The 21,447-nt window shown below is 54.9% G+C and overlaps 1 protein-coding gene across 2 annotated transcripts in view; it reads left to right on the forward strand.

The window, feature by feature from the left end:
• ZNF638 (zinc finger protein 638) overlaps positions 1-21,447 on the forward strand; it is a 54,137-nt gene that overhangs the window by 1,831 nt on the left and 30,859 nt on the right. Inside the window, exons 1-2 of one of the 2 annotated variants that reach the window (XM_030492313.1) lie at positions 3,168-3,320; positions 15,122-16,751. In XM_030492313.1, coding sequence (XP_030348173.1) covers positions 15,324-16,751 — 1,428 coding nt within the window. In that variant the 5' untranslated portion in view covers positions 3,168-3,320; positions 15,122-15,323. Of the gene's footprint in view, positions 1-3,167; positions 3,321-15,121; positions 16,752-21,447 lie in introns of those variants that run through there. The other variant, XM_030492312.1, reaches the window with a different exon arrangement.

Raw genomic sequence — 21,447 nt, forward strand, 5'->3', positions numbered from 1 at the left:
GAGGAGGAAATCGGGAACCCCTTTGGACTGGGAGGGGAGAACCTCAGATATTTTCTGGTTTTCCCCCCGTTCCAAACCCGGAAAACCCCACTCCAGACCCAAAAACGTCCCTCCTTGTCCCAAACTGCTGCAGCCCTGCTCTGGAGCCAGGCTGAGAGAGCTGGGCTGGGGCAGCCTGGAGAAGAGAAGGCTCCTGAAGGGGACACCTTAGAGCAGCTCCAGTGCCTAAAGGGGCTCCAGGAAACCTGGAGAGGGGCTTTGGACAAGGGATGTAGGGACAGGCCAAGGGGAATGGCTTTAACCTGCCAGAGGGGAGATTGAGATGAGCTCTGAGGCAGAAGCTCTTCCCTGTGAGGGTGCTGAGGCGCTGGCACAGGATGCCCAGAGGAGCTGTGGCTGCCCCATCCCTGGCAGTGTTCAAGGCCAGGTTGGACACAGGGGCTTGGAGCAACCTGCTCTAGTGGAAGGTGTCCCTGCCCGGGGCAGGGGTTGGGGCTGGAGGGGCTTTAAGGTCCCTCCCAACCCATTCCATGATTCTGTGACCTTACTTTGCCCAGGAGCAGCGTGTGTCAGAGCTAAAGGGGTAACGACAGTTTGGGATTACTCAGCACCCTCAGGAAAAGCCGGGTCCCTTGTTGTTTTCCCACTCTGAGATCCCTTATCCGTGTTCGCATATTCAGGATGAAGTTTTACACCCTTGTCATCCAGCTCATGTTACCATTAAAAGGATCCAACCCCTTCCCATGAGCCTGGCAACGTGCCCTGGGGCTGCTCCACTTGCGACCTGCCCTTTGCAGGTCCCAGAGCTCAGCTGTGGCTCCGGGCACCCTCCATCCGCTTGGAAAGGAGTCAGGAACATGCGGAGTTTGGCAAAGACCTTGTAAACACCTAAAATGAGCTGCATTAAGGGGCCTAATCCCCATCCCAAGGGGATTTCTCCACAGGAGCAAGGGCCTGAGTGCCTGAAGCGCTTAAGAACTACAAGATTCTTCTTCCAATCCCTTTGCAACTCCCAGATTCCTCTCTTTGATACAAATGCTTCTGTCCCAAAGAGTCACCAGAGCAGGAAGCAGGCAGAGCCCACCCTTGGGATGCTCCTAAACGCACATTTAAGCCGTCAGAATCCCATGATCTCCCCCTAAAAGCTGATCCCATCCTTTAGTTTCCAACACACCTTCCTTTCCAAAGCGCCTTGTGAGTGCGGAGCTTCATCCCCGCCTGGAGGCAGAGAGCAGTGACTTGTGTGTGTGTCAGCCCCAAACCCCAGCACCAGGGAGGCACTTGCTGGGTGTATGTGTGGGATCTCCAGGCACAAACACCCAAGTGGCTTCCAAGCTGGAGCGATCCGTGTGGATCCGAGCGGATGGGCGCTGCTCAGCCCACTCCCAGTGAGCTAAAAAGGCAGCTGCGTGGGCTCCTGCTGTCTGCCACATCGAGAGCTTCCGCAGCGCCGGCAGCCAGGCAAAGAGCTGGGCACAGCCAATCCCAACACGTTGGGTGGGAATGTGGGGGATCTGCAAAGGGATCTGGGCAGGCTGGAGCCATGGGGTGAGGGCAATGGGATGAGGTTCAGCAAGGCTCAGTGCTGGGTGCTGCTCTTGGGGCACAACAACCCCATGGAATGCTCCAGGCTTGGGGAAGAGCGGCTGGAAACTGCTCATGGGAAAGGAGCTGGATTGATGGAGCTGAACATGAGCAGCTTGTGCCCAGGCAGACAAGGAGCCACCAGCATCCTGGCCTGGCTCAGCACCAGGGCCAGGGCAGTGGTTGTCCCCCTGTGCTGGGCACTGGTGGGGCTGCACCTCAAATCCTGTGTCGGTTCTGGGCCCCTCACTGCAAGAGAGACATTGAGGGGCTGGAGCGGGGCCAGAGCAGGGCAATGGAGCTGGTGCAGGGCCTGGAGCACAAGTGTGATGAGGAACGGCTGAGGGACCTGGGGGGGTTTAGTCTGGAGAAGAGAAGGCTCAGGGGGGACCTTCTCGCTCTCTGCAACTGCCTGACAGGAGGATGGAGCCAGGAGGGGGCTGGTCTCTGCTCCCAAGGAACAAGGGATGGGACAAGAGGAAATGGCCTCAAGCTGCCCCAGGGGAGGTTTAGATGGAGCTGAGGAACAATTCCTTCCCCAAAGGGTGCTCAGGCATTGGAACAGGCTGCCCAGGGCAGTGCTGGAGTCACCGTCCCTGCAAGTGTTCACACACCGTGTAGCCGAGGCCTCAGTGCCATGGGTCAGTGGTGGCCTCAGCAGTGCTGAAACCTGCCAGGGCCATCCGAGGTGACAGAGCTTTTTAGTCCTCATGAAGCCTGTGTCTGAGGACACTGACTCGCTGTGCCACAGGGAAACAAGCCTGTTGGAGGCACCAGTATTAACACCGCTGCTCCAAAAGCAAAGCTCCTTCCAGGCAGCGCACGGACAACCCCCTGAGACAGCGCCTCACAGCTCTCCTGCTCCGTGCTGGTTCTAACTGGATAAACTGGGGCAGCCACAGGCTCCCAGTCAAAGCCAGGGCACCTGGGGAAGAACCGAGCAGAGGGATCCATGCCTTTAGCTGGGGCTGAGCAGACACTGGGGAGACACGAAGTGGAGCCACTGCAGAGGAGAATTCCAGCAGCTTGTGTTTGTGCTGAGGGATGTTCAGGAAGGGAAGAGGAGGAGGATGGAGGAGGAAGGAGGCTGCTCAGCACCCTCCTGTCTCCCCATTCCCCTGGTGCAGGTGCCCTCAGCCCAGCTCTGAGGTGAAGGGTGCCCAGAGAAGCTGTGGCTGCCCCATCCCTGGCAGTGTTCAAGGCCAGGTTGGACACAGGGGCTTGGAGCAACCTGCTCTAGTGGAAGGTGTCCCTGCCCGTGGCAGGGGGTTGGAGCTGGAGGAGCTTTAAGATCCCTTCAACCCAAACCACTTTGTGATTCTATGAAGCACAGCCCAGCAGCTGCACCACAGGGCTGTGGCACACACCTCCAGCAGTATAATAAAGACACAAGGAGCAGGATAACGCAGCGATAATGGACACAAGGGGTGCAATGGCGGGAACAGAACAACCCTGCCAGACGGCGCCTCCATCCCCACCTCAGCCCGCCGCCGCCATGATGGGCCTCGCTTATATAGGCGGGGAAGAGCCCCCACCATGCCTCGCGGCGAGCGCGGGCAGCCCCTTCGCGCATGCGCAGACCCCGCCCCTGAAGCCGGCCGGCCCGCCGCGCCCCGCCTCAGGGCCGCGGTTCCCCCCGGCCCGGCCCGGCCCCGAGCGGCGGCGGCGGGAGGGGGGCAGCGAGCGGGCAGCGGAGGGAGCGAGGCCGATGGCGGCCCGGCTGCGCCCCGCCGGAGGTAGGAGCTCGGTGCTGGCCCCCCCCCCCGCACGGTGCTGCTGAGGGGACGCGCGTAATGGCGGCGGAGGGCGCCGCGGGGCCGGCGCCTTCCCTCAGCCCCTCACGGCGGGGCCTGCGGCAGCGGGGAGCGGGTTCGGCTCGTTCCGGTGCGGTGTGAGCGCGGACGGCAGCGGCGTTGTGAAGGGCTGCTGTTGGCAGCGCGGCCGCAGCCGTGGCTCGTATCGGCGTTAATGGGCTGATAACGCGGCGTGTGTTTGCTCAATCTCCGCTTTCATGTGCTGGGGGAGATAGGGAAGGGCTGCCTGGTGCCGCCCCGCTGGGAGCGCAGGCTAATAAAGCCCGTAAATTCATCACGTTCCCCCAAACAAAGCTCCTCGGTGGTGTGGAAATAGAGGTTTTGGGTTCAAAACCGGCCGCTGGATGCAATTAAATTCACCCATGTCCACTGTAAAGATCGCTGAGGAGCTCCATGGGACACATCTCCCAGCACCACAGCCCAGGGGTCAGGCTGGAGAGGTGGTTTTCCCATTTCTGGGCTTGGAAGATGGGAGAAATTGAGCTGGGATGGTCAAAGTGACTGGAATAGGAGCAAAAACCCTTCTCAATGCAAAGGGCTTTAGCGCTGGAGCATGATCTGGGTTGTGGTGGTCACCCCTGGACCTCGTGTGTGTGATTTAACCTCTGATTGCAACTCAGGCACGTGCTGCTTTAGTGGCTTGGCTCAGTTGTGGTTGTTTCAATGCAGTCATTAAGTGTTTAAGGTTTTCTTTATCTATAGGGTTATTTAACAGTGTGGAGCTGCTTCAAATGCATTGTGGCTGTTGAAACCCCTCAACCAACAAAAAACCCAACCCCAAACCCAACCATCCCTCCTGGTTTCCAGCCCAGAACTGATGTGGAAACATGTGTTCACTTTTGGGTTGTGTTCTTCTCTCTGGTATGTGATTATTTATTAGACATTTAAAATGTTGTAACTGTGATGTGAGGTCGTGAGGAGGGTGGATGTAACAGAGGGTGGATGTAAGGGTGAGGTAATTATTTTCCCTATGAAAAAGACACTTTTCGGGCACAAGAAATGTCTTTAATTGCATTTTATTCCCCATTTAAAAGAAATAACCCCTCTGGCAGCACAACCACACTGAAGGGTGGAGGATGGAAGGGACTACGCTGAGGTTCAGCTCCAACTTCTATGACAACTGATACAACTGAGACCTCTTTATCCCAGGGTGGGGTTCCCAGCGCTTCCAAGACTCGCTGCTCCCTGTTCCACACTGGATTCCTTCCCTCCCTTTCCCTGCTTCCCAAGTATCCTGCAGTTTGGCTTGGGGCTGAGCTGGTGTCAGCCCTCAGCAGACGAGGAGCTGTCTGGAACAGAACATTGGGAGCTTTTTGTTGTGGTTCACTTCCGAAGGTAAATAAAATGGTTTGGTCTTTGTTTGCCATCCAGCGAAATGTTCTGAATGGAGTTTGGGGGGGTTTAGTGAGTTTTAGGGGGAAATATTGCTGTTTGCTTTGTCTGCGATGTGCTCGGAGGTGTGAGGGGTATAACGTGCTTGTGAAACAGGGAGTGGGATCTGGACTGCTCTAAACCTGACATGGGAAGTGAGAACTGAGAAAAGCCACTAGGTTTCTGCTGCTGACGTGCCATGAAGGCGCCAAAATGTCCTTTTGAAGGCACTCAGATGCCCTTTTGGGGCTTGTTTTAAGATTGACTTGTGGAAAGACTTGTGATTTCTCTTTGTGTGTGTCTCTAACCCTGATGCATTGAACCCTGTGGGTGCTGGAACAGAACAGAGGCTTTTTGGGGTGTCCCATGGAGGATGTGACCGAGGGCTCTGGCTCTGCCTGGGCTGGAGTTAGTGCTCGGTGGGCTCGGGGTGGTCACCACCGGTGTCCTGGCTCCTGCTGAGCAGGGCTGGCACAAGCTCAGTTGCACCCCGAGGGTGGGCAGGAGGCTGGAAGGGTGCTCAGCTCCGACCTGGACCAGCTAAAGGCATGTTCCATCCCATCTAACATCCCGTTTGGGGGTGAAAACTGGGGCGGAGGAAGAAGCAAGAGGTGGTTTTGACTTGTAAGGTGGTTGCTGCTTGGCTGGGCATGGGTTTGCCTGTGGAGGAAGGTCAGTGACAATCACTTTTGCATTGCTGGGGTAGTTTTTGCCCTTTTCCTTCATGTGTTGGATTGTCTTTACCATGACCCATGTGTTTCCTTGCCTTTGTGCCCCCTTTCCCCCCCATCCTGCTTGGCTGGGCAGTGGGGCGAGCTGGTGCCTCTGTGGTCAGCACATCTTGGTCCTCTCCTCTCCCAGCGAGGGGTTTGTGATGGGGCAGGTTTGGTTGTGGAGTGCCAGATTTAACTCACTGCTGTGTAGCTGCTACTCTGGAACAGCAGCTTTCAGCCTCTGCTGGGTTGTGTTCCCTGGGGAGCCTGTGATACAAGTGGTGCTTTGAGCCTGCTCTGCTGTTTGGCTTCTTCATTCCATCAGCCCAGACCTCCAGGAACCATTCACTGGAGACCAACAGCAACTACACCTTCTCCTCTTCTCCTTTCCTCCTCTGGGACTCATCTACCAACTGTGTCGTGGTGGTTCCTCGGTGTCTCCAATGTCCTGGAGTAACCAAAGGTGTGAAACTGGGTTTGGTTTTGACTCTTTGCAACGGTAACAAGTGTCCCTCTGCCACCAGCACCGCACACGTGCTGCCACCTCATCCACGTTCAGCTCTCGTGCTGGGTTGGGATCTGTCCTGTGCTTTGTGTTCCTCAAAGGAGCTGGATCTGAGGATACCACCAGTGGACACCGTGGCTAAAGCAGTGACTCAGTGCAGGCACCTCCTCTTGAAGGGGGGTGTCCCCTCAAGGAGGGTCTGGTTGATGGGGGGCAAGTGGAGCACCTTGTCTGTCACCTGCAGGAAGTGGTGGAGGTCAGCAGCAACCTGCAGAGGTCCAGGTGATGTCCAGCACCCAAAAAGGGTCCCACCAGGAGGGGTCCTGCTCCAGAGCTGTTGAGTGATACCCAAGGGCTGAGGATGCTTCTCCTCTTCCTCCCAGTGAAGATCTGCTGTGGCAGGAATTGGATAAGGAATGCTTCAACCAGGAGTACAAAGTGTTTGAGAAAGGAAGGGAATAATCCTCAAGAAAGATCATTCCAAAGGCTGGTTTTGCCATAAAGCAAAGGGACCTGCAGAAGAGATCCAGTTTCTGGGACTGAAGTGGAAGGCTGGACATCATCACATCCCTGGGGATATGGTCCATAATGTAACATCCGTGCCCTCACCAGCTGACAATAAAGGAATTGCTGCTTCCCTGGTGTGTGGGTCTCTGAGGAACACGAGCTGGGAACCTTGAGCAGGAAAACCCAGGGGAGACCTGAGAACTTTGGGAATGTTCCAGTGGATCGTGTTGCTCTGTGGTGCTGGCTCAGGCTGGGATGGAGCGTGTGCTGTAGGTAAACACTGAGGGGTTGGCTCTTGGTGGCCAGGGCTTGGGCAGCATCAGGGCTTTATTCCTGTGCCCCCCAAGCGAGGGGAAGGGTGGGATAACAGGACACTCATAGAGTCCAACAAGGACAAGTGTCGGGTCTTGCCCTGGATAAGCACAATCCAGGAGTGCAGCCCAGGCTGGGAGCAGGTCTGGGAAAGGACCTGGTGGACACAAGCTCCATAGGAGTGAGCAGTGTGTGGCTGCAGCAGAGACCCAACAGGGATCTTGGGAACATCCCAGCATGGATGAAGGTGTCGTTGTCCCACTCTGCTCAGCACTGGTCAGGCCACCCCTGGAATTCTGGGTTCAGGTTTGGTCCCTGCTGTACAAAGATGGTGTGGATGGGCTGGAGAGGGTCCAGAGAAGGGCCATAAAGGTGATCCAAGGACTGAGGAAAGGCTGAGAGAGCCGGGACTGTCCAGCTGGAGAAGAGAAGGCTCAGGGAGACCTTGTCACCATGGGGCAGTGGTTAAAGGGTGGCTACAGAGAAGATGGAGACTCCCTTTGGACAAGGAGTCCCATGGGAAAGCCGAGGAGTGATGGGAACAAGTTGCTGCTGGGGAGATTCCAACTGGACACAAGAGGAGAATGTTTCCCAATGAGAACAACCAGAGACTGGAATAATCTCCCCGGGGAAGTGGTGACTCCCCAGTGCTGGACACTGTTAAGGCTGGGCTGCACAGGGAGCTGGGCATCCAGGCTAGGTCATGCTGTGCCTGGAAAGGTTGGAGCAGCTGATCCTGGAGCTCCCTTCCCCTGGGATTCATGGATTGCAGGATTCAGCAGGCTGGGGGGGGGCTGCCCAAAGAGCTTAGTTCTGCCTAACGTGGTGCTTGGCAACAAAACCCGGGCTGGAGGAGGAGCAACAGCGTGGCTTTGACTTCCAAGGTCTTGGCTTCTGAGCCCGGCTGAGCACCCCCCTGCCGTGGGAGGAGGGCACTGCTTGGCCTTGCCTTGCTCCGGGTTGTTTGGTGCCTGTGTGTGGGTTGAAGGACCTGTTGTAACTGTGTTTAGTTTAAGCTCTGGGTTTTCCTGCTCTTCTCTCCCTGTCTGGCAACAAGGGGGAGCGAGCAGGGGCTGTGTGGGTGCTCCATCAGCCCCCACATGGATATAGATCCTGCTTGATTTACGCTTGGGAAGCTCCTGGTTGTTTTTCTTGGTGCTTTCCTCTTTGGGACAGGTACATAATGGTCTCTGTCAGTGTCTCACTCAGGCTTGGTAACATTAGTCTTATATTTGGCTCACAGAGCTGCTCATTTGGTGCATGACGTGTGTGTAAATCACCTCAGAGACTCATACCCAGAGCCTGGGCAGTGAGAACAAGTGCAACTGGGTGCAAGGAGGCGAGCACTGAGGATGTGCTTTTGGAGCCAGGCAGTGATCCACATCGGATCTAACCTCTTTCTACCAGTGGTGTGCTCCAGCTCCAGGAATCTCTTTCCTGCTATTGCCAAAGAGGAAAATTGAATTCCAGGGAGCACTTGAGCTCTCTGCAGTCCTGGACTTGAATTTGCTCTGTTGCTGTCTGGGTTTAGCTGGGACAGAGTTCATGTTCTCCCCGGTTGCTGGTGCAGGGCTGTGGTTTGGCTTCAGCCTGGCAATAACATTGATAACAGTGAGTCAGAGCAAGGCCACGAGCTGCTGCGAGGGCTGGAGCAGCTCTGCTCTGGAGCCAGGCTGAGAGAGCTGGGCTGGGGCAGCCTGGAGAAGAGAAGGCTCCTGAAGGGGAGACCTTAGAGCAGCTCCAGTGCCTAAAGGGGCTCCAGGAAACCTGGAGAGGGGCTTTGGACAAGGGATGGAGGGACAGGCCAAGGGGAATGGCTTTAACCTGCCAGAGGGGAGATTGAGATGAGCTCTGAGGCAGAAGCTCTTCCCTGTGAGGGTGCTGAGGCGCTGGCACAGGGTGCCCAGAGAAGCTGTGGCTGCCCCATCCCTGGCAGTGTTCAAGGCCAGGTTGGACACAGGGGCTTGGAGCAACCTGCTCTAGTGGAAGGTGTCCCTGCCTGGGGCAGGGGTTGGAGCTGGGGGAGCTTTAAGGTCCCTTCACCCCAAACCAGGCTGGGATTCTTGGGATCCTCTGTGCTGGTCCCACAGTTTCGGAGCCATGCTGGTTCCAGCTGGGATAGAGTTAATTCTCTCCCTGCTCGCTGCTCCAAGGCTCTTTTGGCTTCCCTCTGAGCACAGCGCTGATAACACCCGGTGTTCAGTTGTTGCTCAGCAGCACTTGCCCTGCTCAGGGACTGTTCAGCCTCGTGCTCAGGGAAGGGGCACAAGGAGGGGATGGAGCCAGCAGCTGCCTGGTATTAAGTTGCCAGGGGGGGTTAAACCACAGCAGAGGGTGCTGGGCCCCCCATTGCTCCCTCCCTGTGGCCTGAGGGGGCTGCCTGTGGGTGATGTCCCTGCCCATGGGAGGGGTTGGAGCTGGGTGAGCTTTAAGCTCCCTTCAGCCCAAACCGCTCTGGGATTCCATGATTTTGGCTCCCCCGAGTGTGCTGAGCTGAAATGCAGCCTGACTGCTCCGGGATTAGCGCATGGCCACAAAATCCAGACCCATTTCTGGGCTCAAACCAGCAGAAAATGGTCCTTTCAGTGGCGCTGCCTGAGTCTCTCTGCAGATAAAGGCTTCCCTTGTGAGTGGGGAAGCAGCTTCCGCATTCTCAGCAGCTCTCGGTGCCAAACCTGCAACTTCAGCCCCATTTTGTGTGCTTTTAACTGATTTCCCTATTGCTCTGCTGACATGGGGGTGTTGCTGACAGACAGATGAGCACTGAACTGCCCTCAGGATGGAGGTACCCTCTTCTTTCACCTTCACCACTAAGAACTCGGTGGTATTGCAGGTGAGAGCTGCATTTCCCGTCTCTCCTTGCAGAACTTCTCATGTTTGCTTCAGCTCTGCTGCCTTTGGCTGTCACATCCTGTACTTGCAAGAGGGAGGAGGTTTGAACTTCTGGTTCTTGGCCTTGCTGCTCCCTGACGCAGCTCCTCAGCGCTGTCAGCTCGCTGTCAGCAGCCATCACCACCTCCTCCTTGTGCTCTTTGCTCTTCAGGGTTCTTTTTTTACCATCCTCAGCTGGGTTTTCTCCTAATTGAATCCTTGAGCAGCAAATGGCACCTCTCTGCTTGTTATCCTCCCACCCCTGCCCTTGGTTTAACTCTCTGCAACTCTTCCCTGCAGCTCTTGCTGTTGCACAGCAGCCTGGCCAAGGCTGTGTGGGATCCTTGAGCCACAGGCAGCTGGGTCCCTGGGGAGGGAGGAAGGGTAAAAGGAGAGGGTAAAAGCATATTCCAGCTGTATCCTTAAACCAGGGAATGGGCAACACCATCCTGTACTCCTGGTGTGAGCACGTGTAGTTGTGGAGGCTCTCCAGTGGGTAAGCAGGTACTGGAACTTTTCATGGAATCATCACAGAGTGGTTTGGGAAGAGCTTCTGCCTCAGAGCTCATCTCAATCTCCCCTCTGGCAGGTTAAAGCCATTCCCCTTGGCCTGTCCCTCCATCCCTTGTCCAAAGCCCCTCTCCAGGTTTCCTGGAGCCCCTTTAGGCACTGGAGCTGCTCTAAGGTGTCCCCTTCAGGAGCCTTCTCTTCTCCAGGCTGCCCCAGCCCAGCTCTCTCAGCCTGGCTCCAGAGCAGAGCTGCTCCAGCCCTCGCAGCAGCTCCGTGGCCTCCTCTGGCCTCGCTCCAGCAGCTCCACGTCCTTCTTTATCCATCCCTATTGGGAAGCTTGGGAAAACAGACGGATGGAGTTGAGGGGAAGCAAGAAGTGCATCGTTTGGCCTTTCTGGGGTAGTCTCAATGTGACGTTTCAAGACTGCTGTTCCCAGGAGGTGGTTCAGCACTGCCCTGCCTGGGAATTCCCTGGTTTTCCTTCACCTCCAGTGAAGCATCAGCAGGTGCTCCAGGAGGAGGCAGGCTGTCAGTGCAGCAGGAAGAGCAGCCTCAGGATCCCAGCGCACCCCAAACAAAGCCTCTGCTGAAGAGGAAGGTGAGAGCCCGGCCTGGAACATCCAGAGCATTGTTTCCTCACTCTTGGCATCACTTTATCTTTCAAGTGTCATTTCCAGCCTTTCTTCTGCAAAGGTCAGCCCTGAGGCTCGGCTGATGAAGGCTTCATGTGATGGATGTCAGGAGACTGTTGAGAACACACAACTTCCATGGGGATTAATGCAGTTTGGCCTCTGTTTCCTGTGACTTCAGATGTAGATGGGGCCAGGCCAGGAGGAAACTAAAGCCTTAGATGTGCTCTGATACATTTGTGGTGTGGTGGGGCTGAGTAAAGTCCTCAGTGTTTCACTGCAGCTGGGTTTGGAGTCATGAAGGGCTGTACAGCACAATGTGGATGTCTCAAAACCTTGTCCTCAAGGCTACTTTGTACTTGTGTTCGGAATTCCTTCAGGAACCAGCCTGAAGATCGTGGAAATCACCAATACATCTTCTCTCTTTCCTCAACAGTGATGGAGATCCTACAGCTTTAGCTTGAGAGAGAAGCTCCCAGTCTCAGTTCTCCTGATCTAGGAGGGTAGTTTGAAATGCTGGTGCCACATCTCTGCCATGTTCAACTGGAGAGACTGGGTTTGGTGTGTGTCTTCCAGCACTGCAGTGCCTGAGGAGGTGGCTCTGGTGGTCCTGTTGGTTGAGGAGCTTCTGAGGCTGTTTGGCTTCAGGACTAAGGAGAAAGTCCATGAACTTACAGCATGTTGGTTACTGGTGGACACAGGAGGTTGGAGCTTTGTTCTACTGGGAAAGGCCGTTTTTATGGGTTTAGTATCCAAAACAGAAGATGGTTTTGGTTCATTTTGGTCTATGGTCACTAAACCTGTCGTGGTTTAACCCCAGGCAGCCACTGAGCCCAGCTCAGCCGCTCGTTTATTCCCCCTCGGTGGGATGGGAAGGGTAAAAGTGAGGAAACACATGGGATAACGCCAGTTTAAGAGGTAAAGCAGAACAAGGAATTCGTTCCCCACCTCCATGGTCAGGCAGGTGTTGAGCCATCCCCAGGACAGCAGAGCACAGTGATGGATTGGGAAGAGGAACACCATCACTCCAACCATCCCTCCCTTCCTTCTCCCCCAGCTTTACGTGCTGTAGACACCGCATGGGCTGGGGTGTCCCCTGGTCACTTGGGGTTGCATGTCCTGACTGTGTCCCCCCCCAGCTCCGTGTGGTTCTTCTCTCCGGTGGGGTGAGGGGCAGCAAAGGCCTTGGCTGTGTGTAAGCACAGCTCAGCGATAAGGAAAACATCTCTGTTATCAACACAGTTTCCAGCACAACTCCCAAACACAGCCCAGAGCTGCTGCTGTGCAGAAAATTAACTCTGCCCCAGCCAGGCCAGCACGAAGGTGGGAAGAAGTTGGAGAATCAGAGACTCATGGAATGGTTTGGCTTGGAAGTGACCTTCAGATCATCCAGTTCCAACCCCTGCCATGGGCAGGGACACCTTCCCCTAGAGCAGGTTGCTCCAAGCCCCTGTGTCCAACCTGGCCTTGAACACTGCCAGGGATGGGGCAGCCACAGCTTCTCCATTCAACCCCTTCCAGTGTCGCACCACCCTCATAGTAAAGAGCTTCCTTCTATCCCATCCAACTCTTCTCTCTTCCAGTTGGAAACCTCCTCCTCATCCCATCCCTACGCGCTGTTGTAGAAGCCCCTCTCCAGGTTTCCTGGACCCCTTTAGGCACTGGAGCTGCTCTAAGGGCTCCCCTTAAGGAGCCTTCTCCAAGGAGAAGCCAAGACTCTCCTTGTTCTTCCTCCACCCCATTTACGCTGGCTCCTGGATGCCCATCTCCGTTGAGGCTGATGGTGTGTGACCCCTGACAGGAGGGTTGCAGAGGTGGGTGGCTTCATCCCAGAACCATGGGATGGTTTGGGGTGGAACGGACCTTGATGCTCCTCCAGTTCCACCCCCTGCCACCCAGTTCTGCTGTTCTCTGGAACTCTCCTCACTGGAGGCTAAAATCCCCTCCTCATTTGGGAAGTAGCTGGAGAGAGACCAGCACCAAAGCCACTGGGAGCAAATATGTACATACCTGTAGGGCTCCCTTGAAACCAAACATGCTGGGTTGGAGCTGAACCTCAGCCCAGGGGATTAGCAATCTCCCAGGGGATGTGCTCAGGAGCAAGCCAGAACTCCCACAGGGAGAATTCTTAGGATCCAGTTAGATTTCCAGGCAGCGTGGACCATCCTGCACCAGTGCTGGGACCAGGTATGTGCCACACCGGTGTCCTCAACCACTGCCACAAGGCTCGGAGCAACCTGCTCCAGTGGAAGGTGTCCCTGCCCGGGGCAGGGGTTGGGGCTGGAGGAGCTTTAAGGTGCCTTCACCCCAAACCAGGCTGTGGTTCTGTGGTTCTTGGGATCCTCTGACTGTGCTGGTTCCAGCTGGGATAGAGTTAATTCTCTCCCTGCTCACTGCTCCAAGGCTCTTCTGGCTTCCCTCTGAGCACAGCGCTGATAACACCCGGTGTTCAGTTGTTGCTCAGCAGCACTTGCCCTGCTCAGGGACTGTTCAGCCTCGTGCTCAGGGAAGGGGCACAAGAAGCCGGGAGGGAGCAGAGACAGGAGACCTGAACCCCAACCACCCAAAGGGATATTCCAAACCATCCCATCCCATCCCACAGCACGTCAGGCTCAGGAGAGAAACTGGGGGGAGCCCCCAGTCGCTGCTGGGGCCGGGCCATGCTCAGCCGTGGTGAGAATTGGGTGTCCATCTCCTGTCTCTCTTGGGCTTTATTCCTCTCTTTCCTTTCCCCTTTCCTTTTCATTAATATTATTATTACTGTTATTAACTTTATTTCCATTATTAACCAGTTCTTATCCCTCTGGTGGGTTTTTCCCTCTCCCAACACTCCTCCCCATCCCTCCGGCAGGGCTGTGGGAGCGAGGGGCTGCCTGGGGGAGACGAGGCCTTTGCTTTGTGTGTGTGTCCCGGCTTCAGCTGGAACCATGATTTTTCTCCTGCCCTGTACCTGGTGCCGTGCTGGGTTTGGGCTTGAGGCTGGGAACAACGCTCCTAACACACCGATGGTTTAGTTGTTGCTAAGTGATGCTTACCCCCATCAAGGTCTTTCCAGCCCCATGCTGTGCCAGCGAGGAGCGGCACAAGAAGCTGGGAGGGAGCAGAGCCAGGACACCTGAGCCAACCCAGCCAAAGGGGTATCCCATCCCACGGCACGTCATGGCCAGGATATAAAGTGGGGGGAGGCACCCTGAAGGGCAGATCGCTGCTGGGTCAGGCTGGGGATCGGTCGGCGGGTGCTGAGCAATAGCATTGGGCATCGCTGCTGGTTAGTGTTTGATTTCCTTCCCCTTCTAGTTTTGTATTCTCTTCCCTTAGTAGTAGTAATAGTAGTTCTGTGTTATACTTCAGATATTGGCCTGTTCTTATCTCAACCTGTGGCATTTACATTCCTTCCTTTCTCCTCCCCATCCCGCTGGGAGCGGGAGGGAAAGGGAGGGAGGGAGGGAGGGAGCGATCGGCTGCTGGTGCTGAGTGAGCGCCTGGGGTTCCACCACGACACTGTCCTACAAGAACATTCCCAGGCCTGTGTTATTTATCCACTTTGTCTCATTCTGCCTCTCTTTGTACGTTCTCTTCCTGCTTTACAGGCTGGAGTTCTCGGCGGTGTCAGCCGAAATCAAAGGTTCCTGTTCCCATTGTGCTTTTTAAGCTCCTACGTAGGTGGTTGCCGTTTCTGTCTGTTCTTACCCTGTTCTGTTTAAAGCTGGTTCAAGATGAGAACTTGCCTTTAACATCTGGGACATGGAAATTCTCTAACCACGGGATTCAGATACTGCCACAGCCTTTGAATGCTTTTGGGGCGCAGCAGCTCAGTGTCCTCCCGAAGCTGTGCTGTCCTCACCCCAACCTCACAGCGACTTCGCATTGAGTTGTAACCACTTTGAGTTCTCTACCTATTGCTGTTACTATTCGCACCTCGTATATACCTGGAGAGGAGTTTAATGCTTTGGTTTATTGCTTATGACATAGCTCTAATTGTAACTGAATCCAAACTGTGTTGTCATAAAGATCTGAAGTGTTAGAAAATGCTGTTTGAATTGTCATCGCTGGGAGTGTTCTCTGTGATGCTGAACTTGGTGGGTAAAGCTCATTTAATTGTGTTCTCTCTTCACTGCGTATTAAGATTCTCTGCAGTGAAAGCCAATGTTGTTCGACCACCTTTTGAGTTCCCAAATCCCCTTTAAACTGCCCTTCCACTGCTGGTCGGTGACTCCGGTGGTTGTTTTCTCACCGGTTCTAGAAGGCGCTGTGGAACGGAGGTGAAAAGAGCCCATAATCTAATACTTGTCTTTTAACTTGCAGCTTTGTGTTGTTCTTGGAAAGTTTCGCACCACTTGTGAATTCCTTGAACCTTGGCATTGGGAGCCCACTTGTGTTGGGCCCTCCTCCTTTACAGCTTGCTCACATTAAGACCCACTTGGCTCTTCAGCAATTGACCTCAGTTGCTCCCAACCCTTCGGCACCTCCTTATGCTTGGTTAAACCAGGCAGTTCCGAAAAGCACCATGTTTAGCCCCAGAGGAACTTTACCTCAGAGGCCGAGAGGACCTAATCCGTCTGGGACAAAGGCTCCGGGATCCCTGCGGGGAGGAGGTGCCTCAGGTCTCCCCCGGAAGCCTGCTCCTGGAACGCCTCAAGGGACGGGAACGCCGCAGAGATTCTCGGGCCAGGAAACGATTCAGTGGACGGGTTCGCAGAGGATCAACGTTCGGGTCACCCTGCACAGGGCTGATCCCAGGAAGGTGAAGGAGAAGACAAACCTCCACCAGGAACAGAAGGCAGAGCCCCGCACGAGCCGCTGGGAGAACACCCCCTGCTCAGCCGGGACAACGGGACAGAAGCCCCCGGCCCCCGCGCAGGTCTCGGAGCAGAATTCCAACGCCCAAACCCGCTACACACCCGAAAGCGCCTCCAGTATCCTGGCGAGTTTTGGGCTGTCTAATGAAGACCTGGAGGAGCTCAGCCGTTATCCTGACGATCAGTTAACTCCCGAGAACATGCCGCGGATCCTGAGGGAAATCCGGGTTCGTAAGATGGGTCCCTCCATGCCCGGGTTGCACGCTCAGAGCCGAGGAGAAGACGCGGTTGGTGGCACGAGCAGTGTCAAGAGTAAAGTGATTGATTATGGCCATGCGAGCAAATACGGTTACATCGAGGATCCTCTCGATGTGCACGCGTTCAACCCCGAAGTGCTCCCTGAGGATCCCCTGGAAGCACGCGTCTATAATCCCGAAGCACCAAGCGGAGAGAACAGGGAAGACTTCCCACGGGAGCAGAACATGCCACCGAACGCGCCGCTGGGCGTCCCCCCGGCCACTGTGACGTGTAACCCCGTGTTCCCGGTGGAAGATTTAATAAAGCTGACGGGATTCCAGAACGATTCCTCCAATCCTCGCTCCTTTTTTCCACCTGAGACTGCGGGAAAGGTGTCCGGGTTGTGCGCGGCACCCGCCGGGCTTCCCATGGTGAAACCCGTATCCCAGCCTGCCATCCCGCCTGTCATGCCACCCATGATGCCACCTCTGATGCCACCCTTGGCTCAGCCCATGATGCCTCCGGTGATGCCTCCCATGGTGCAGCAGTCCCTCCCCCAGCACGTGATGCCACCCATGGCCCAGCCGCCCTTCTCTGCCGAGCTCCTCGCAGCCATCAGCCAGCACGAAAGAACTCAGCGCGAGGCCGGGACGAGCTCATCCAGCGGCCAGAGCAGCACCGGAGCGGGACAAAAGCCCTTCCAGCCCCAGATTGAGGGGCCTATTAAGTCTCCTTTTGGGATTGTGAAGGCATCGTGGCTGCCGGTGTTCCCGCAGGCTGATTCCCAGAAGATAAAAAGGTTGCCCACCCCATCAATGATGAATGACTACTATGCTACATCTCCGAGAATATTCCCACATATGTGTTCTCTGTGTAACGTTGAATGCACTCATATGAAGGTGAGTGGCTTTCGCAGATTCTTGCCTAAACTTGTACTCGCCATCTTACCCGCTGCCCTGTCGTAGGCACTAATGTTCTCCCTGTGCATTGTATGAGTTGTGTGGGGCTGCTCTTCTCCGCTTGGAGTAGTCCCACGCGCTAGAAACGCTGCTGGGAGGTGATTGTGAGCCGCTCGCTTCCAACTGGCATCTCAGAGCTGCCAGGAATGTGGAGCTGCTCAACCGTTGCTCCCTTATTTAGGGCTTCTGTGGTGGGTTTTGAAGGCCAGGCCCTGGTCTCGGTGGAGTAAAGCACTAACGCCAGCGGGGTGAGTAAAATGGGGGTATCCAAAGGGGTAGATGAGATGTGTGTTCCCCGACTCCTGCAAAACAAAGCAGCCTGTTTGTGTCCCAGAGCCTGAGCTCCAGATGTGCTCCGGGGCTGTTCCAGAGGCTGTGGGTCAGCTCGGGGGGCCACACAAACCGCTCGCGTTCAGCTGAGCCTTCGGCTCTGGAGCAAATAACGCTTCCAGCTCCCGAAGGAAGAAAAGCAACTGGTGAATACTGGGAGAGAGGAAAGCCTTTGGAAAGCTGTGGATTGTGCTGGAAGCCTTAGGCTTGAGTGTCACAAAGCAAACTCAATCATTCAGTTTTAGTTTTGTGTCTAAGCTATTAAAAGCTACAAACGTGGAAGGCAGAGGGGGTTTAGGTGCAGGTGGCAAAGCCCTGCAGGGTTCCTTGGCCTGCTCTGTGCTCTGTGTTAAACCCAGGGTGAATAGTTGAGAGGGTGACAGAGCTGCAGAGTAAAACTGAGGTTTTAGGTGGTTTTACACCTGAAGGCTGAGCTGGGCAGGTTTGGGAACCCCAGGGGAGGTCTAACGTGAAATACAGCTGAGCAGGGTGATGCATTTGGGTTCGTAAATGGTCACAGCACTTTGGAGAAGTGTCATGTGTTGGGATGTGGGTTATTCCATAGGTTGCTCACGGGGCTTTTCAACATGGAGTAAATGTTGTGACTGGAAGTACCAAGGAACCAGCTGTGGTGCTTGCTGGGGAGATGCAAGGGTGGCACTTCTGGTCCTGGTGGCACCAAGCGCAGTCCATGCTCTGCAGACATCCACTGCAGCCTTCCCTCCCTGTTGTGCTGCTCCTAGCTCGGGCGTGTGTTACCTTTACTCTGTGTAGTATCTTACATGTAGAGCTGCTGCTGTGTAGGCAGCTCAGCCTGGTTGGAGCCCCCGGTTTAAGCCGTGTTTAGCCAACAGCGTTGCCAAATAACCACATGAGTTGGGTTCTTGCTGCAAAAAAATAAAGGCTTGTACAAGAAATGTTCCTCTGGTGTATTTGTGAACTCTAAAGGGTGAAGAATTCCTCCTCTTTCAGCTTTACAGCCGGGTTTACAAACCAAGTTGTCTTTGTGGCAGTTCTGTGGTTAAAGGTGACCCAGATGTTCTGGGGGTGAAGTGTTAGGGAGGAAGCACCTGAAACCTTCAGACTAGACGTGATGGGGAAATGGAACAGCAGAAGCAGTTGTGTGTGGTGTGACCTGCGCTAGAAATGGTTGTTGCAGAGATACTCTGCTGCAGTGTTGTGAAATCTTACTTGAAACATAAGAAGCTCATGAAGAAGATCCTCCAGAAGCCATGCAGGGAGGTCCCTGATGGCCAAAGGCTGGAGGTGTGCTCTGGGGAAGCAGCTCTGTGTCGCTGTGCTCCTCCCGGCCATTCCCTGTTCCGTGCCATGGGAGAGGAGGTGCTGGGTGGGCTGGATGGACCTTTGGTCTCCCCAGCACAGCTGCAGGTGGGCTGGACCTTCAGAGGGGTTTTAGGTTGAAGTGATTCGTTGTTGTGGTTTCTGGTGTGTGGCACTAAGGGCTTGTGCATGTCCCACCTGACATCCTTGTGTGTGAGCTGGGGAGACGTGGATTTCATGGATGGACCACTCGGTGGATAAGGAATTGGCTGGATGGGTGCACTCAGAGTGTTGTAGTCAATGGCTCAAGGTGCAAGGGAAGACCAGTGAGGATGGTCCTCAGGGATTGGTGGTGGGACCGATCCTGTTCAACATGTTTGTTGGTGACACGGACACTGGGATGGAGCATCCTCAGCAGTTTGCCAGTGGCACAGAGCTGTGTGGTGTGACCCACACGCTGGAGGGAAGGGCTGGGACCCACAGGAACCTGGACAGGCTGGAGAGGTGGGACTGTGTGAACCCCATGGAGTTCAACCAGGTCCTGCCCCTGGTTCTCCCCCTCTGCTGCGCTCTGGGGAGCCCCCCCCGCACCCCTGATCCAGCTCTGGGGCAGCAGCACCAGAGGGACGTGGAGCTGCTGGAGCGAGGCCAGAGGAGGCCCCGGAGCTGCTGCGAGGGCTGGAGCAGCTCTGCTCTGGAGCCAGGCTGAGAGAGCTGGGCTGGGGCAGCCTGGAGAAGAGAAGGCTCCTGAAGGGGACACCTTAGAGCAGCTCCAGTGCCTAAAGGGGCTCCAGGAAACCTGGAGAGGGGCTTTGGCCAAGGGCCTGTAGGGACAGGCCAAGGGGAATGGCTTTAACCTGCCAGAGGGGAGATTGAGATGAGCTCTGAGGCAGAAGCTGTTCCCTGTGAGGGTGCTGAGGCGCTGGCACAGGGTGCCCAGAGAAGCTGTGGCTGCCCCATCCCTGGCAGTGTTCAAGGCCAGGTTGGACACAGGGGCTTGGAGCAACCTGCTCTAGTGGAAGGTGTCCCTGCCCGGGGCAGGGGTTGGAGCTGGAGGAGCTTTAAGGTCCCTCAACCCAACCCAGGCTGTTTCACAGCAGCTCACAGGTGCTGTGCTGGGAGCAGGTGTCTGTGATGTGGCAGACTGGAAGGAAAGCAGGGAAGCCAAGTGGGTAACGTGAGACAGGAATGGCTGGAGATGAGGAAAGATGCTGCATGAGGAAAAGCTGCTCTTTATCCAACGCTTGAGGATACTGGATAGCTGAAAACAAGAGGTTCAATGGTGTTAAGATGATGGATTTCAAGTTCAGGTGTGTCATGGTGAGCTGTCCTTTGTCATAGACTCTTAATCCAGCCTTGTACCGAGGTACCAGCTCCTCTGGGATTTGTTTCCTGGCCATGCCTGAAGCTGCTTTGCCACTTGGAAGAGAAATGAAGTGTTACCTGGTGCTGGGACATGAAAAGGTCAGGATTCCAGCTGGATGTGAGACCCAGCTCCTGGTCCTGGGCAGTCAGCTCCCTCTGGAGCTGCAGTGACCATTGATGGCTGAAACTGCGTCATCTCAACTGTCTCCTCTTGTTCTTCCAGCCTGGATCTCCCATAACCGTGGTGAAACACTGGCTTGGAGTAAGGAATCCTTCTGCTGCTCCCCAGAGCATCCCTTCAGCTCTCCCTGCAGGTCTGTGTTCGAAAGTGTCCAACTTGCTGAGGTCTGATGGAATCAAAGCAAAGAAAGCCCTTGAGATGCCTGTAGTCTTCCTAAATCCAGGGTTCTGAGTGTCTTATGGAGGAGCAAGTAAATGTGTTCTGTTTTATCATCTCAAAAGGATCCTCACCATCTCTCCTACAGAATGATTTACGTACATTTAAAGGTGGTTTTTTGCTATTACACCATTCAGAAGTCAGAGGTTATGATATTTTCCATCTCTGTGGCATAACTGTCCATGAAAAATACATTGTTTGATTCACCTTTGTCCCTTTGTTGTCAGGCCTGGGGCTGTTCTGGTGTGCAGGGACTCAGCAGCTCCATGACAAGCTTCGGGCAGGCCAGGGTGGAAGGTGAAGAATACTCCAGCTCTTTCATGCAATGGACTTTGGAGATGCTCCATGTAGCATTTGTCTTCCTCTCCCCACTGGATCTATAGCAAGAGGTGGAGCTCCTCCATTGCTTGGTGGTGACTTCAGCCCCCTCTTTGAGTCTTGCTTGTGCCAAGGGGTTTGCTCTGGAGCAGCTCTGCTTTGTGAACCAACGGTGCAACGTGGCTGCTCGAGGTCCCTCAGGCTGGTACCTGCTCTAACAGGCCCCTTTCCTGCCTAAAATGTGGGTTTGTGGTGAGTGGATGGGGCTTGGAGCAACCTGCTCTAGTGGAAGGTGTCCCTGCCCATGGCAAGGGGTTGGAGCTGGAGGAGCTTTAAGGTCCTTTCCAGCCCAAACCATTCCATGGTTCTAAATGATGCTTGCCAGGGACTGGAAAGCTCGTTGTTGTTGGAGCAGAGTCAGGAACATGGAAGCTTTGTCCCTGCTTTCGCCTGGTGTTGGGAAGATTTGTTGGAGGTGGCTATGTGCAATATGTGTTGTAGGCAAAGGTAGGTGGGCTTTGGAGGTCTACAAAATGAATTTGGAAACTTAATGGCTGCTGAGGGGGCTTTTTGATCCAGGAGGTGTCCTCTCATACCTGTGCATTTGTGTCCTGCAACGCTTCTTTAGGGAATAGCACCCAGTTCTACCCTTGGTTCCATGGAATCTCACCCTGGTGTGCTCTCCTGTGAGTGTATTTACAGTATCCCCCAACGTACTGAAGCGTTCCATGGATACTTCACAGAGCAGCTTCATTTCCAGTTGGAATTGTGGCTTTATTGGGATAATGGAGTGTGATTCCTGTGTCTTCAGCCACGTGGCACTTTGGGAACCAAGTGGATTTGCAGTACTGTCACCATGGGGGATCAGGACTTACAGTGGAGTGACAAGTTTTGTTTTCTAGCTTGAATAGGTGAACAGTGAGAGTGATTCTGGGGCTTTAAATT

Source organism: Strigops habroptila, chromosome 7 (assembly GCF_004027225.2).
Source record: "Strigops habroptila isolate Jane chromosome 7, bStrHab1.2.pri, whole genome shotgun sequence".
NCBI lineage: Eukaryota > Metazoa > Chordata > Aves > Psittaciformes > Psittacidae > Strigops > Strigops habroptila.